Genomic DNA, 17,783 nt, shown 5'->3' with positions numbered 1-17,783 from the left:
CAACAATTTTATACACCTTTCCCATATTTGGGAGCTAATCTCATCCCTGGACCAACTTTCTGGTCTTTTCCAGCCATGACATCATCTTCCCAGACAATAACTTGGTTCCACCTGCATATCAGATATCAGGCTCAGGGAAAACAAGAAAGACAAACAACAACTAGTATAGTCATGTGTGGGACTATGTGAAAGCTTGGTAGAGCTTAGGGGAGCTCTCCCATCATTGGATGGAGGTCTGGAAAGACACCACACTTGTTAGCCTCTCTCCTTATAGACATGAGCCAAGAGAGAAAGGTCTCCCAGACTCAGTTTCTCCTTATTAGTCTCTCAAGCTCACAGAAAGCCTAAAAGCCTCTCACACTTAGTTCCCCCTGCTAGCAGGCCAAATGGTTGCCTGCTTGAGGGTTCACTTAAAGTTCACACATGCACTTCACCTTTTGATCCTAAAGGAGAACACACTCTATCATACACCCCCACCAATACCAGGCAGTGAGACCCCATATTCTATTTCCTTCTGCTCTTTGATATCTGTGATACACATCAAGCTTTGTTTTTCTTCTTCTCTACCTCACCTTACTGGTTTAACCCCTATGTTTCTCTCAAATACCTTTGGATAATTAAATTGCCTGCATCATGAAGACTATCTTGACCTTTATGTATCTCATCAATTCTTGTCATACCAGCCCCCTACCATAGGGGCAAGCTTACCTTTAAGAAACCTGTAATTTCTGACATATGTGAAAAATGTTCTTTGTTTAACTCAGTATAAAGGCCTGTACCCCTCTCCAAATAAACGAATGTTCATACCAGAATGTTCCCCGATGCCTCTTTCTAATTCACACAGCCACTAGAGCTGGTGAGGGAGGGTCAGAGACTTACATCCCATCCCCGGTTAGAGCCACTCCACGTAAGCCCCAGCAGTCATGGGCCCTTTGTTATATAACTAAAATAGGACTACTAACTGTCTTTAAAATGAAGACCCCTCAACTCATCATCTGAACTATTCCATCCTTTAGGTTTACGGTTAGTCAACAACTTATTTAGCTATATATGTTAACTCTTTTTTCAGCCACCAGGTTCCAGATGCTACCATAATGCCAACCAGACCTCCGTCTGCAAACAACCCCACCAATGTATCCTGGAGCCCTGCTTACCCTGAACTTGCCACATTAGGTAAAGAGACAGGCTAGGAGTATGAATAGGCCTGTCAACACCCATGTTCAGTGGGGAAGCAATTATGGAAGCCAGACCTTCTACCTTCTGCATGCCATAATGACCCTGGGGCCTTACTCCCAGAAGGATAAAGAAAAGGAAAGCTGGGGGGAAGGAGTCAAGATGGTGACTTGGAAACAGCAGCTGCCACTAGCTCCAAATAGAAGCAGCTTACAACCTAGGATTCCCTGGATAGGGTAGGATATTGGGATGTCTGTAGGAAGGTGATCACAAGCTGGTCAGGATGACACCAAAATAGACTCCCATAACTCACCATTGAGGTGACAAACAGAAGCCAAAAGGACAAACAAAGGAAAATCATTTTGGCTTGATTATGTCTAAACTCACCCCTCCCCCCACCCCTGAAACAGCCCCCAGGAGCTAAGAAGACCATTGTAGCAGCCTTCCCACTGAGTTATTATCTTTACCAAGATCCTGGCTCACCAGGGGTGTCATGCCAAACCTTTTTCTCTTTGTTTTTCTCCTCTTTTTTTTAGGTAGCTGGAGCTCTATTTGACAAAATACCTGACCAATCAAAGTCTTAGCCCTGTCTGGGAAAGTCTAACTGGAAAGCTTTATCTTTTGGATATTTTTTATAATGGGCTGTCTTTGCTCAGGTGACCTACAGCCAATCTGAAGCAGTCCAGGCAGCAGACTGACTGTTAGCGTTTTTAATTTATTTTATTTTGTTATTATTACTATTATTATATACACATGTCCCTTTCCCCTCCTCCTTCCTCAGGTTGACAAAAATTAACTGTTGTTTTTTTTTCCAAATGATAGGTGACTGGTGTCCTATCCATTGTGAGAAGAACTTATTTCTCTCCCTCTTCCCTCCACTTTCCTTTTTCTATCCTCCTAGATAATTCAAATAAATAACTCTTTCCTTTCGCTGCTTCTTTTTGTTCTTTTTATTTTCTTCCTTCTTTTGTTTTCTGAATTTACTGATATTCATATGAGAATTACTTTGTGAAAGAAATCTGACTCAGAGTGGACTCTGTGTGTGTGTGTGTGTGTGTGTGTGTGTGTGTGTGTGTGTGTGCATGTGTGTGTGTTTCTGTCTTTTTCTACTTCCCTTTCTCCTCTTGCTATCCCTAGAATTTACAGTGGACAGTAGATTTGCATAAAAGACTTCTTATAAACAAGAACATCACCATAACACTTGCCATATACCAGAGAAAATAAAAAATTATTGAATGATGGCACTACAATACATTAAATCCATAATATCAATAAATGTCAATGCTGTAAACTCACCCATTAAAAGGCATAGAGTGGGAGGATGGGTCAGAAAATGACATGATGCATTCAAGAATCCCATCTGACCCAACAAGACAAAGACAAACTTAAAGTTAAAGGGTTGAAAACTATCATACAGGCTAATAGACCACAAAAAAAAAAGGCTAGAACAGCCATGGTCATCTCTGATATCAAAGAGTTTAAATTAAATAAATTAATAAAAGATAGGCGATTTAAGGGAGAGATTCTGAAGATGGTGGACTGAGAAGCTGCTAGCAGTGTGTGCTCTGATCACATCTGGAAACGGTAGGATTTTCTGCCTTTAGCAGGCCAGTCAATAATTATAGTCACCAGAGAGGTGACTATAATTTAATTTGGGTTAAGAATTAGAGTAAAGGTGGCACGGACTAGCGGGGCTCCAGACTTCCCAGGCGGCGCTGGGCAAGGCGGGTGGACCGGGCATTGTCCTCCGCCCGGGAAGGCGGCTCCTCCGCCGGTTGCAGAGCTCTGCTGGGCGGCCAGCAGAGGACCCGGAGGGAGCACTGCAGCTCAAGGGCTTTCTCTTGGGAGTCTCCAGGGACCACCGTGACCCTGAGGGCGGATCCAAAGACTTCTTAAGTATAGCTCTCATTGAATCAAAGGACTTGGAGCTAGTTTTCATTTTCGAGAAATCCTTTAAAAAAGTCTGGAGGGGGGGTTTCCCAGAAGATGGCGGACTGAGAAGCTGCTAGCCGCTGAGCTCCGAACACATCCCCTGGAAACAATAGGATTTTCTGCCTTTAGCAGGCCAGCCAATAAGGTGTCATGGCAGTGACAAGGAGATGACTATAACTTAATTTGGGTTAAGAATTAGAGTAGGGGAAAAAATTCTTTTTTCTTCCTTTTAATTTTCAAGCATACCTCCTCCCCCCCCCCCATAAGCAATCCCCTGGGGACCAGCTCCTAGCAGGATACCCCACACCGCCAAACAGGGTGCTTTTTTTGAATTCACTGATACACATTTGGGAATTTCCTTTCACTGCTCTTTAATTACAACTCTTTTTCTTATCTTCTCCCTTTTATCTCTCTTGTCTCTCTCTCTCTCTATCTCTTTTTTTTAATCTTGTCATACACTTCTTCCTTCTTCTTTGCCTTTCTGAATTTGTGAATTACTTTGGGGAAGAAATCTGACTCAGAGGGGACTCTCTATGTGTGTATCTCTGATCTAGTCCCCTTTCCCCTCTTGTTACCCCTAGAATATACGGTGGATAGAAGATTTGCATAACTGTCTATTCTTGCTATCCTCTCTTTATTTTCTCATTCTTCACTTGGATTTGGTTACTAATTTTGCACGGACTGGAGAAATTGTTTGGCTAACTGGTAACGATTAAACTACTTCAATACTTACTTCAGTTGCTACTGTAATTCTGGATGTTGGTGAGTGCAATTGTCATAAAGGTATTTAGTACAGTGTTACTTGTACTCAAGACACAACAACTGAGGAACAATAGAGCATAAAAAAAGAAGAAAGAAACACATAAATAAAAAAATGGGTAGATCAAAAACAAATAAAACTGCTACCCCAATGAATGAAGACAAGAGCCCAGAAGAAACTACAAATCAGCCAGAAGTATCCATAGATAATAAAATTATGCAAGCAATAATAAACTTATTAATCACAGAAATGAAAACAACATTGGAGGAAAGGAATGGCAGTATTAGGGAAACAACAGTTGAGACCCCCAAGGAAAATACTGATAATCTTGAGGCAATCAGAGAACTGAAAGCTGAAATAGCTGTAATGAAGAAAGAAGCTGAGGCAAGGGAAAGCAGACTAACAGAAGCAGAAAACAGAATTAGTGAGACAGAGAATGAGTTAGAGAAAACAAAGAAAGAGGTGAAAGAGCTTAAAAAGAGATTGAGAGACACTGAAAACAACAACAGAGACATATGGGGTGATCTCAAAAGAAGTAACAATCATATAATTGGCCTGCCAGAGGAAGAAAGAGAGGAAGGGGAAGCAAACATTCTAACGGAAATAATAGAAGAAAACTTCCCAGACCTGAATAACAGAAAGGATATCAAGGTTCAAGAGGCCCAGAGAGTACCAAACAGAATCAACCCAGACCTGAAGACACCAAGACACATCATAGTCACAATGAGAAGAAGTAAAGATAAAGAAAGGATCCTAAAGGCTGCAAGAGAGAAACAAAAAGTCACATACAAGGGAAAAACCATAAGATTATCTGCAGACTTCTCCACTCAAACTCTAAAAGCCAGAAGAGAATGGCAAGATATCTATCGAGCCCTGAATGAAAAAGGGTTTCAACCAAGGATAATATATCCTGCTAGACTTTCATTCAAGCTAGATGGAGGGATCAAAACCTTCGTAGATAAACAACAGTTAAAGGAGGCAACCATCACCAAGCTGGCCCTGAAAGAGGTACTAAAAGACCTCTTATAAACAAGAACATCACTATAATACTTGCAATATATCAGAGCAAACAAATTTTTTTAGAACAATGGCACTACAATACATTAAATCCATAATATCAATAAATGTCAATGGCTTAAACTCACCCATCAAAAGGCACAGGGTGGGGGGATAGATCAGAAAACATAACCCAACCATATGCTGCTTGCAAGAATCCCATCTGTCACAAGAAGATAAACACAGACTTAAAGTGAAAGGATGGAAAACTATCATACAGGCTAACGGACCACAAAAAAGGGCAGGAACAGCCATTCTCATCTCAGATACGATAGATTTTAAATTAAATAAAGTAATAAAAGATAGGCAAGGACATTACATAATGATTAGAGGATCAATCAGCCAAGAAGACTTAACAATTATTAACATCTATGCACCCAATGAGGGACCATCTAAATACATTAAGCATCAACTAAAAGAATTTCAAAAATACATCAATAGTAATACAATAATAGTGGGAGACTTCAATACCTCACTCTCACACTTAGACAGATCAACAAAGCAGAGAACCAATAAAGATACAAGAGAATTGAATGAAGAGATTGACAGACTAGACCTCTTGGACATTTTTCACAAAAAAATGGAATGCACCTTCTTTTCAAATCCACATAACATACTCAAGGATAGACCACATGTTAGGCCACAAAGACAGCATCAATAAATTCAAGAGCATTGAAATCATCCCAAGTGTCTTCTCAGACCACAGTGGAGTAAAACTAACATTTAACAACAAACAGAAAATTATTAAAAGACACAGAATTTGGAAACTAAACAACATGCTCCTTAAGAACCACTGGGTCAGAGACTCACTCAAGCAGGAAATTCAAATGTTCCTGGAAACTAATGAAAATGAAGACACAACCTATCGAAATATTTCAGACACAGCTAAAGCAGTACTGAAAGGGAAATTTATAGCCATACAATCACATATTAAACACCAAGAAGAAGCTCAAATGAACGACCTTACTGCACACCTCAAGGACTTAGGGGAAGAGGAACAAAGGAACCCTAAAGCAACCAGGACAGAAATCACTAAAGTTAGAGCAGAAATAAACAACATCAAAAATAAAAGAGCCTTACCAAAGATCAATGAAGCAAATGTTGGTTCTTTGAAAGATTAAACAAAATTGACAAACCCCTAGCCAGACTCACCAAACAAAAAAGAGACAAGACTCAAATTAATAGAATTGTAAACGATACAGGAGATATCAAAACTGACACCACAGAAATCCAGAGAATCCTGCGAAACTTCCATAAATAACTATATGCCACCAAGCTAGAGAATCTGGAAGAAATGGAACAATTCCTAGAAACCTATGCACTTCCAAAACTGAACCAAGAAGAACTACAAAATCTAAATGCACCAATCACAGACAAAGAAATTGAAACCGTTATTAAGAATCTCCACAACAACAAAAGTCCTGGACCAGATGGCTTCACAAACGAATTCTACAAAACATTCAGGAAACAGTTAATACCCATACTTCTTAAGCTATTCCATAAGATTGAAGAAACAGGAATACTCCCTTCCACCTTTTATGAAGTCAACATCACTCTGATACCAAAAGCTGATAGGGACAGAACAAAAAAGGAAAACTACAGACCAATATCTCTGATGAACATAGATGCCAAAATATTAAACAAGATCTTGGCCAACCGGATACAGCAACACATCAAAAAGATTGTTCATCATGACCAAGTGGGATTCATTCCAGGAATGCAAGGCTGGTTCAACATCCATAAGTCAATCAATGTCATTCACCACATCAATAAAAGCAAAGCCAAAAACCACATGATTATCTCAATAGATGCAGAAAAAGCCTTTGACAAAATCCAACACCCATTCATGCTCAAAACTCTACAAAAAATGGGAATAGATGGGAAATTCCTCAAGATAGTGGAGTCTATATACAGCCAATATCATACTCAATGGACAGAAGCTGAAAGCATTCCCCCTCAGATCAGGGACTAGACAGGGCTGTCCACTGTCACCATTACTCTTCAACATAGTATTGGAAGTTCTTACCATAGCAATCAGGCAAGAGAAAGAAATCAAAGGAATACAGATTGGAAGGGAAGAAGTCAAGCTCTCACTATTTGCAGATGATATGATAGTATACATAGAAAGACCTAAAGAATCCAGTAGAAAATTACCGGAAGTTACTAGGCAATATAGCAAGGTATCAGGCTACAAAATCAATGTACAAAAATCAGTGGCATTTCTTTATGCAAACACTAAATCTGAAGAAGAAGAAGACATCCAGAAATTACTCCCATTTACTGTTTCAGCAAAATCAATCAAATACCTAGGAATAAAGTTGACCAAAGAAGTGAAAGACTTGTATGCTGAAAACTATGTGTCGCTACTCAAAGAAATAGAAACTGATACCAAGAAATGGAAAGATATCCCATGCTCATGGATTGGAAGAATGAATATCATCAAAATGAATATTCTCCCCAGAGTCATATACAAATTTAATGCAATACCCATCAAAGTTCCACCAAGCTTCTTTAAGAGAATAGAACAAACACTACAATCATTTATCTGGAACCTGAAAATACCTAGAATTGCCAAAACCATCTTGAGGAAAAGAAACAGAAATGGAGGCATCACACTCCCAGACCTTAAACTATATTATAAAGCCATCGTCATCAAAACAGCATGGTACTGGAACAAAAATAGGCACACAGACCAGTGGAACAGAATTGAAAGCACAGAAGCAAATCCCAACACCTATGGGCATCTAATCTTTGATAAGGGGGCCCAAAGGATTAAATGGAAAAAGGAGGCTCTCTTCAATAAATGGTGCTGGGAAAACTGGGTTGAAACATGCAGAAGAATGAAATTGAACCACTTTATCTCACCAGAAACAAAAATCAACTCCAAATGGATCAAAGACCTAGATGTCAGACCAGAAACAATTAAATACTTAGAGGAAAATATTGGTAAAACACTTTCCCACCTACACCTCAAGGACATCTTTGATGAATCAAACCCAATTGCAAGGAAGACTAAAGCAGAAACAAACCAATGGGACTACATCATATTGAAAAGCTTCTGCACATCCAAAGAAACTATTAAACAAACAGAGAGACCCCTCACAGAATGGGAGAAGATCTTCACATGCCAGACATCAGACAAGAAACTAATCACCAAAATATATAAAGAGCTCAGCAAACTTAGCACCAAGAAAGCAAATGACCCCATCCAAAAATGGGCAGAGGATATGAACAAAACATTCACCTCAGAGGAGATGCAAAAGGCTAACAAACATATGAAAAACTGCTCTAGGTCACTGATTGTCAGAGAAATGCAAATTACGACAACACTAAGATACCACCTCACTCCTGTAAGAATGGCATACATCAAAAAGGACAGCAGCAACAAATGCTGGAGTAGATGTGGGGACAGAGGAACCCTTTTACATTGCTGGTGGGAATTTAAATTGGTCCAGCCTCTGTGGAGAGCAGTCTGGAAAACTCTCAGAAGGCTAGACATGGACCTTCCATATGATCCAGTAATTCCTCTCCTGGCGTTATACCCCAAGGACTCCATAACACCCAACCAAAAAGAGGTGTGTACTCCTATGTTCATAGCAGCACAATTCATAATAGCTAAAACCTGGAAGCAACCCAGGTGCCCAACAACAGATGAGTGGCTGAGTAAGCTGTGTATATATACACAATGGAATACTATCCACCTAACAAAACCAATGAACCCACCTTCTCTGACCCATCTTGGACAGAGTTAGAAGAAATTATGTTAAGTGAACTTAGTCAGAAAGATAAAGATGAGTATGGGATGATCCCACTCATCAACAGAAGTTGACTAAGAAGATCTGAAAGAGAAACTAAAAGCAGGACCTGATCAAATTGTAAGTAGGGCACCAAAGTAAAAACCCAGTGGTGAGGGGTAGACATGTAGCTTCTTGGGCCAGTGGGGGATGGGAGTGGGCGGGAGGGATGAGTCACAATCTTTTGTTGGTGGGAATGGTGTTTGTGTACACTCCTAGCAAAATGTAGACTTATAAATCATTAGTTAATTAATATGAGAGGGGGGAAATCAATTGTATGTCTCAAAGTTTCTCAAAACACAAACTGAGTCCTTTTAATATATAGGCTGTGTATTTGATACGCGGACTCTCTCAAAAGCCTAGACCAAGTAGATTAGAAGCATCCAATAGCACAGCTATATACAAGATACTGGATACTGTACAGCAAACCCTAACAAAAGGACTTTTCAAAGTTAACCCAATTAACAAATAATGTGATGATAACATTAACTATCCATTGTCTTTTTGAACCCTAAGACAGCAGGAACCTCACATCTCCACTATAGAGCCCCTACTTCCCCCAGTCCTGGAACCCCTGGATAGGGCCCACTTTCCCGTATGCATCTCCCAATCCAAACCAAATAATATTGCATCTGCCGATCACAACCTAACCAACACAAAGATTGCCACCTCAACATGCTTCACCTCAGACTGTGTCCAGAGATTTCACATGTGGAATGACAACCCTTCAGCTTCATTACTCGGGTGAGACCTTTCCTTCTATAGTACACTCTAATTTCGTCTCAGGTAGTTCACTTTCTAACAAAGTCCCATAACCTAGATATATACCAGTTTCTGTGAGAGAGAGCTTATGTGCACACGTATCCATAAACTACTGCAAAATATATACCTGAAAGCAGAAGTACACTAGAGTTTGCAGTGAGTACCTCCCTAACACTTCCTCTCCACTATTGCAAGCTTGGGATCCATGATTGCTCAACAAATTGTTTGGCTTCGTATGTTAACTCTCTTTTCAATCACCAGGTTCCAGATGCCACCAGGATGCTAGCCAGGCTTCCCTGGATTTAAGACCCCACCAATGTGTCCTGGAGCTCAGCTTCCCCAGAGACACACCTTACTAGGGAAAGAGAGAGGCAGACTGGGAGTATGGACCGACCAGTCAACGCCCATGTTCAGCGGGGAAGCAATTACAGAAGCCTGACCTTCTACCTTCTGTAACCCTCAACAACCCTGGGTCCATGCTCCCAGAGGGCTAGAGAATGGGAAAGCTATCATGAGAGGGGGTGGGTTATGGAGATTGGGTGGTAGGAATTGTGTGGAGTTGTACCCCTCCTACCTTATGTTTTTGTTCATTAATCCTTTCTTAAATAAGAAATTTAAAAAAAAATTAAAATATTTAAAATAATAATAAATTAAATTCAATTTAAAAAAAATAAAAAAAGATAGGCAAGGCCATTACAGAATTATTATAATTAAATAATACATTATTAGAGGATCAATCAACCAAGAAGATTTAATAATTATTAACATTTATGCACCCAATGAGGAACCTTCTAAATATGTCAAACACCTAATGAAAGAACTACTAAAATACATCAATAGGAATACAGTAATAGTGGGAGACTTCAACACACTACTCTCACACTTAGGCATATAAATGAGGCAGAGAGTCAACAAATAAGAGAATTAAATGAAGAGATAGACAGATTAGACCTCCTGGACATTTTCAGAGTGCTTCACCCAAAAAAAAACTAGAATACATATTCTGTTTTCAAACCCACACAGCACATCCTCAAGGATAGACCACATGTTAGGCCACAAAGACATTATCAACAAATTCAAGAGCATTGAAATCATCCCAAGTATCTTCTCAGACCACAGTGGAGTAAAGCTAAGATTAAACAGCAAACATAATTACTAAAAGTCATAGAATTTGGAAACTCAAAAACCTGCTGCTTAAGAATCATTGGATCAGAGAAGCACTCAAGCAACAAGATCAAATGTTCCTGGAAACAAATGAAAATGAAGACACAAGCTATCAAAATATTAGGGACACAGCTAAAGCAGTACTGAGAGGGAAACTCATAGCCATACAATCACACATTAGAGAACAAGAAAAAGCTCAAATAAATGACCTTGCCACATGCCATAAGGACATAGAGGAAGAGGAAACTATCCAACACTTAGAGGAAAACATTGGTGGAATACTTTCCCACCTAAACCTCAATGACATCTTTTAAGCTACAAACTCAGTTGCAAGGAAGACAAAGAAACAAATCAAATTGAAAAGCTTCTGCACAGCCAAAGAAGCCATCACACAAAGAGACCCTTCACAGAATGGGAGAAAATCTTCACATGTCATACATAAGACAAGAGACTAATAACAAAAATATACAAAGAGCTCAGCAAACTTAGCAACAAAAAAGCAAATGACCCCATCCAAAAATGGGCAGAGGATATGAACAGAATACTCACTACAGAAGAGATCCAAAAGGCTAACAAACATACGAAAAATTGCTCCAGGTCACTGACTGTCTGAGAAATGTAAATAAAGACAACATTGAGATACCACCTCACTCCTGTGAGAATGGCAAACATCAAAGAGGACAGCAGCAAAAAATACTAGACAGACTGTGGCGACAAAGGAACCCTTCTGCACTGCTGGTGGAAATGTAAATTAGTCCAACCTCTGTGGAGAGCCGTCTGGAGAACCCTCACAAGGCTAGACATGGACCTTCCATATGACCCAGTAATTCCTCTCCTGGGGATATACCCCAAGGACACCGTAATACCCAACCAAAAGATATGTGTACTGCTATGTTCATAGCAGCACAATTTGTAATAGCTAAAACCTGGAAGCAACCCAGGTGCCCAACAACAGATGAGTGGCTGAGAAAGCTGTGGTATATATACACAATGGAATACTATGCAGCTATTAAGAACAATGAACCCACCTTCTCTGACCCGTCTTGGATAGAGCTAGAGGAATTATGTTAAGTGAGCTAAGTCAGAAAGATAAAGACAAATATAGGATGATCCCATTCATAAACAGAAGTTGAAAAAGAAGAACAGAGGGGGAAACTCAAAGCAGGATTTGACTGAATTTGGAGTAGATCACCAAAGTAAAAACCCTGGGTTAAGGTTGAGGGTGTGTGTTCAGCTTTATGGGGAGAGTGTGGTATGGGATACAGTCTTTTGGTGGTGGGAATGGTGTTTATGTACACTCCTATTAATTTGTAGTCATAAAAATCACTATTTAATTGCTATGAGAGGAGAAAATTGATTGAATGTCTCAAAAATTTTAATGCACAGACCATTAGGCTGAAGTCTTTGATACGTTGACTCTCTTAAAAGCTTAGACCAGGAAGAACAGAAGCAACGGGTAGCACAGCTATATACAAATAATGTCAAAGGTGGTAAACTATGGTGATGTTGTGTATGATACAGAAAATCCTAACGGATTTTTCAAAGTTAACCCAATTGCCAAATAATTTGATTATAGCAATATCTACCTATTGCCTTCTTAAACCCTAAGATAGCAGGAACCTCCCACTGCCTCTATAGAGCCTATATTACCCCAGTCCTGAAACGTCTAGAGTGGGGCTACTTTCCTGCATACTTCTCTCAATTCATACCAAATGATATTGCATATTCTGATCCCACCCTAACCAACACAATGAGTACCACCTCAGTATGCTTCACTTCAGACTGTGTGCAGAGTCGTCCAGACATGAAGAGAATGTCAACTCTTCAGTACCATTACTCAGGTGAGACCATCCCTTGCATAGGATTCTCTAATTCTGTTTTAGGTGGTTCACTTCCCAACAAAGTCCCAAAAACTAGATATAGACCAAGGCACATGAGATATGGCATATGTTCACATGTATCCATAAATTAGGGCAAAATATATACCTGAAAACAAAGGACACAATAATCTACAGTGAGTCAGTGTGAAGTTAATAATGAAGTAGTGTCTACTTAGACTTAGATACCCTCCTCACCTATTTCCTATTATACTTCCCTCACTCACTCCTAAGCTATCCTTATCAAAGCAAGGACTGCAAAAGCTGAATAAGGGCAAGAGACTGGCATATTTTAATGATGACTCTTTAGTCACTATCAGTTCACTCCATCAGCTGGGGCCCTAGTCGGGGAGTCCTGACATTCCCAAATAGACATGATGGGCCTAGACCTCGGATAGATCCCTCTCTCCATTGTTACTGGTCGTCTCTATCAGGAACAACAGAACAGACCCCTTTGTGGAATCCTGTAGGACTTTGCCCTCAGCTTGGATCAACAACAGTAAAGAATGTCCATCCTCTGAAGAGAGGATGGACAACATACTCTGTGCTACACCTGTGGAAGGTGGGTCCTGATATTGGACATCTTGGAATGTTCCTACTCATGACCACAGAATGTGAGCTCAGATCTACAGGGATGCAGAGGTCACATAGGCTTGTAAACTGAATATGGGCCCCAGATCACATCAAATCAATGGGGTTTATAGTCAATAATATTTATACACCTTTCCCATATTTGGCAGCTACTCTCTTCCCAGATCTAGCATTCTGGTCCTTTTTCCAGCCATGACATCATCTCCTCAGATAATAACTTGGATCCACCTGCATATCAGATTTCAACCTCAGGCGAAAAATTACAAACTAGTATAGCCACAGGCTCTTTGGAATATAACTAAAATATGCCTACTAGCTATCTACAAAACAGAGTCCCCCCCCCCCATCACTTCATCTGCACTCCTCCAGCCTTTAGGTTCATGATTACTCAACAACTTGTTTATATGTTAACTCACCTTTCAGCCACCAGGTTACAGATGCCAGCATGATGTCAACCAAACTTCCCTGGACAGTCAATGTCCAACTTGACTACAATGTCAGTGTTTTCAGTCTCTCTTTCTCTGGTCCAGTAATTTGCTGTAAACCATTTATGGATGCCCAGGACAGTGCTATACTACTGATTATGGTTTATTATGAAGGGTAAAAATAGAATGACAGAACAGTACATGGGTGAGTTTTGGAAGGGTCCTGATTACAGAATTTTTTGTTACAGGAACTCTATGCCCTAAACCTATAACAAAGACCAGGTGCTTTTCATATGACATAAAAAAGAGCAAAAATAAAAGTTAAAATCAATAATATTCTTCAGTATGAGTTCCCTAGATGTTAATAGATTTATAGAAAGCCGGTTCAACTAAAATTCTTTTTGAGTCAGTTCCAACAATCCACTTAATCCCTCGTTGATAGTGAAATGAGCCTTTGATATTCATTTATTCCTTATTTGTTTATATGCAATCTTGGGAATTTTATGAGTTACTTAGATTTACTTCCACTTGCCTGATCATGGCTGATATTGAATCAGATTTATAACGTCTCTGGTAAGAGAGTAGGCAGTGAGTATGTGGGTAACCTCTCTTTCTCATATTCCTTAAGCAGAACTCTGGTACAAAACATCCCTTCAACCTCAAATGCCAGACAGAATTTTTCAGAACATGAGATACGATGGTATATAACACCATCATCCCGTGAGAAGCATTGGCAATGGATTAGATGAGTTACTCAAAGCGGTTTCACAGTTAGGATGTTCAAAAGGAAACAGTGAATGAGAACATTCAGATGTTTCATCCGAAGCAAACTGGAAATGGAAAGTGAGAACTTGGTTGCACAGGCCAAAATCAATACAGGAAGAAAGAAATGAAAGGACACATTAAAGGTAGAATTAAGGGTATAATTCTTTTTTTAAATTTTTATTTATAAAAAGGAAACACTGACAAAACCATAGGATAAGAGGTGTACAACTCACACAAGTCCCACCACCAGAACTTTGTATCCTCAATCAACAATAAATTTTTTAAATCTTATAAAAAGAAGTTATCTTTTCTTACCAAATGTTTCTCTGAGGCAAAATAGAGCATATTGAAAATGTGAATGGCTTTGGGAACTTAAACTTACTAACCATGGAATAGCATTGACGAGTGTGATTACATTTATTCATGGTTTATATTTGCACATTTACCCAACCACTTTTGAAAAGCTCCCTTGACTTCACTGTTCCTCAGACTATAGATAAGAGGGTTCAGCAGAGGGGTGAAGATGGTATAGAATGCTGACACAATCTTATCATGATTCGCTGACCTGTAGGATTTGGGTCTCATGTAGATAAAAATGGCAGCTCCATAAAAGAGACCCACCACTGTCAAATGTGAGGAGCAGGTGGCAAAAGCCTTCTTCCGAGCTTCTGTAGAACGCATCTGGACAACAGCAGAGAGGATGAGACTATAGGAGATGAGGATGAGACAAAATGGGATCAGGAGCATCAACACACAGCAGATATACATCACATTCTCATACACAGATGTATCGGTGCAAGCCAAACGCACCAGCATGGGGCCCTCACAGAAGAAGTGGTCAATTTCATGTGCCCTACAATATGGGAAGCTGAGGGTAGCTGCAGCCTGCATCAGCCCATCAGCTGCTCCCAGAAACCAAGAACCCAAAGTCATTTGCCAACATAATTGCCAGTTCATGAGGACAGAGTATCGCAGTGGGTGACAGATAGCCACATAGCGATCATAGGACATGGCTGCTAATAGAAAACTCTCTCCACCACCCAGTGTGAGCGAGACAAAGATTTGCAACCCACAACCTGCAGAGGAGATGGATTTCTTGCCAGTCAAATAGTTAGCAGCCATTTTGGGCACAATTGTAGTAACAAGCATCAAGTCCATGAGGGAGAGTTGACTCAGTAGGAAGTACATGGGTATGTGGAGCCTGGAGTCCTGATGAATCAGAAGAATTGTGAGGGTATTTCCTGTAACGGAAGCAATGGCTATTGTCAGCACCACCATGAATAGGAAGAGATGAGGTCTTGTGTCTTTAAAAAGTCCTAGGAGAATGAAGTCTGAAGTTGAGTTTCTCTTCTCCATAATTCCTGCAAGTATAACATTGCTAGTGGAAAAGTAGGGGGGAAAAGGGTCACTTTTCCTCTAAAAACCTTAGTTTGAGTTAACATTTTCTGCACATTTACTGGATATAGAGGTCGGGTCCTGATTCAGATTCCCACCTTCTAGTTAAGATGACTTTTGCTCACCTACTGGGCTATTATTTCTCCTTAGTTCAACCAATAATAGTTTTATCTAGATCATTTTATATACTTCACACAAGAATATATTCTGGATAGCACCAAAGGTAGTGTTCCAAAATTCCATGCCTGAGGCACCAGAGGTTCCAGCTTCAATACACAATACCACAACCCAGAGCTAACCAGTGCTCTGGTCCTTCTGAGAAAGAGACACAAAGAGGAAGAGAGCAAAAGACAGAGAGAGAGAGAGAGAGAGAGAGAGAGAGAGAGAGAGAGAGAAATTGGGAGAGGGAGAGGGAAGTATGTTGGTTCACTGAGATACATGGTAAAGATTATATAAGTATAGCTAGTTTTACTACTTACATTATTATTTATTGATGTGTTTTCTCTGTGTGTAACTTAATTCATTTACTCGTCTGTCATAACACTGAGAAGCTAGTGTCTAATTGCTGGGGGAAAGCTTCATGAGTGGTGAAGCAGTCCTATAAGTATCTCTCTGTATCCTTGTCTCCTCTATCCCCCCTTTCAATTTCTTTCTATATATGTCCAATAATAAATAAAATAGAAATAGAGACACATATGCACCTATGAATGTGCTTATGTAAAATAGCAATGTACTTTGACCATAAATTAAAACGTTAAGTAAATCATAAATAAATGTTATTTCCTCTGCTGTGAAAATATTGTGATGTATAATATCTTTAAAAATTGGGTTTCTAAACATATTATAGTGGTAATTTAATAGAAACTTTATGTAACACATTGTAATTTTAAGCAGCTTAAATGCACTGTCCCATTTTTCTTTTAATATACAGAGCTCCTGTGATTTAATCTTATACAATGCATTTTTAGCAAAGAATTTTGGGGGTGAGATAAGTCACCTGGGTGGATGCCTATATTGCCAAGGGAATGATCAAGATTTAAGCCCCCAGCCACCACTGCACTGGGGGAGGCTTTGATGCTATGATATCGTCCCTCTTTGTCCCTCTGTCTGAATGAAAATGTTGGCCAGAAGAGGTAAAAGCCCTGTAATGACACAATAGAAGAATCTCTGGAATTATCTGTATGTAAATATAAATACTGTTACATGCACCATTGAGTTGTTAATTAAAGGCTACTTAATTGCACAATTATGAAAATATAGTCAGATATTTATACTCATGTCTTCTCTAGGTCAACTGTGGGTCAAGTTAGTTATTAACTACTCAGCAGGGTGACTAAAGTTGAAAGTTACTTTTTTAACTAAATATATTTTTTCAGAACTAAGAGTAATATTCCTCTACAGTAATAGCTAATATGATATGTATATTCTTCAGAGAAAGAAACAGAGATCTTTTTGTCTTTATTTTTAATATAGCAGTATATCTTATAGTTGTTATCGCCTAGTCTTGACCCTTAGAAAATATTAGAGAAATTGTCTTTATTAATTTAATAATCTACCATTTATAAAGCTAGTAGAGTAATTGATTATAATATCCTTATCCATATCTACTTCTAATGTATATGTTTTAAGTTAACGAAATTTTCTTCTACAATTTCCTTTTGTCTTCCTTCTTCCATCCTAACTTGATAAAAAAAGAGCTCTATCCCCATAAAATATCAACACAACATATTTCTTTGAAATAGCTGCACTGTTCAGTGAAAAAATAATCCACTAGTATTTAGTCAGTGAATTGACTGCTTAGACAAGATTATCTTTTAACCTGATGATATTAAATCTTCAAAATACATGTGGACAATGCAGAGATTTTCATTTCGTATAACTTCTGCATGAAATTTTACACACAGATTACTCTGAAAATCAAAATTCACACAATATAGCAAATATACTACATAGTAAATATGAATCATTTGAAATGACTTCCTAACAAAATATGGGAAAATTAACTTTTAAATAATTGAACTCACCTCCATAGTAGACAGTCATAATCCATGAGACATATTTATAGAACCCAATCTTCCTGTGACCCTGA

General features: G+C 39.1%; 1 protein-coding gene across 1 annotated transcript; it reads right to left on the bottom strand.

The window, feature by feature from the left end:
- Positions 1-14,716: 14,716 nt before the first annotated feature.
- LOC103107605 (olfactory receptor 2T33-like) lies at positions 14,717-15,655 on the bottom strand. The gene has a single exon (XM_007516420.2). The coding sequence runs from the start codon at positions 15,653-15,655 to the stop codon at positions 14,717-14,719; it is 939 nt and encodes a 312-aa protein (XP_007516482.2).
- Positions 15,656-17,783: the final 2,128 nt, after the last annotated feature.

Source organism: Erinaceus europaeus, chromosome 2 (assembly GCF_950295315.1).
Source record: "Erinaceus europaeus chromosome 2, mEriEur2.1, whole genome shotgun sequence".
Taxonomy (NCBI): Eukaryota; Metazoa; Chordata; class Mammalia; order Eulipotyphla; family Erinaceidae; genus Erinaceus; species Erinaceus europaeus.
Note: the sequence above shows the minus strand (reverse complement) of the source record. Positions and strands in the feature narration are given on the sequence as shown.

Bases quoted from the DNA above. Each gene is read 5' to 3' on its own strand.
- LOC103107605 (XM_007516420.2), bottom strand. From the start codon at position 15,655: ATGGAGAAGAGAAACTCAACTTCAGACTTCATTCTCCTAGGACTTTTT.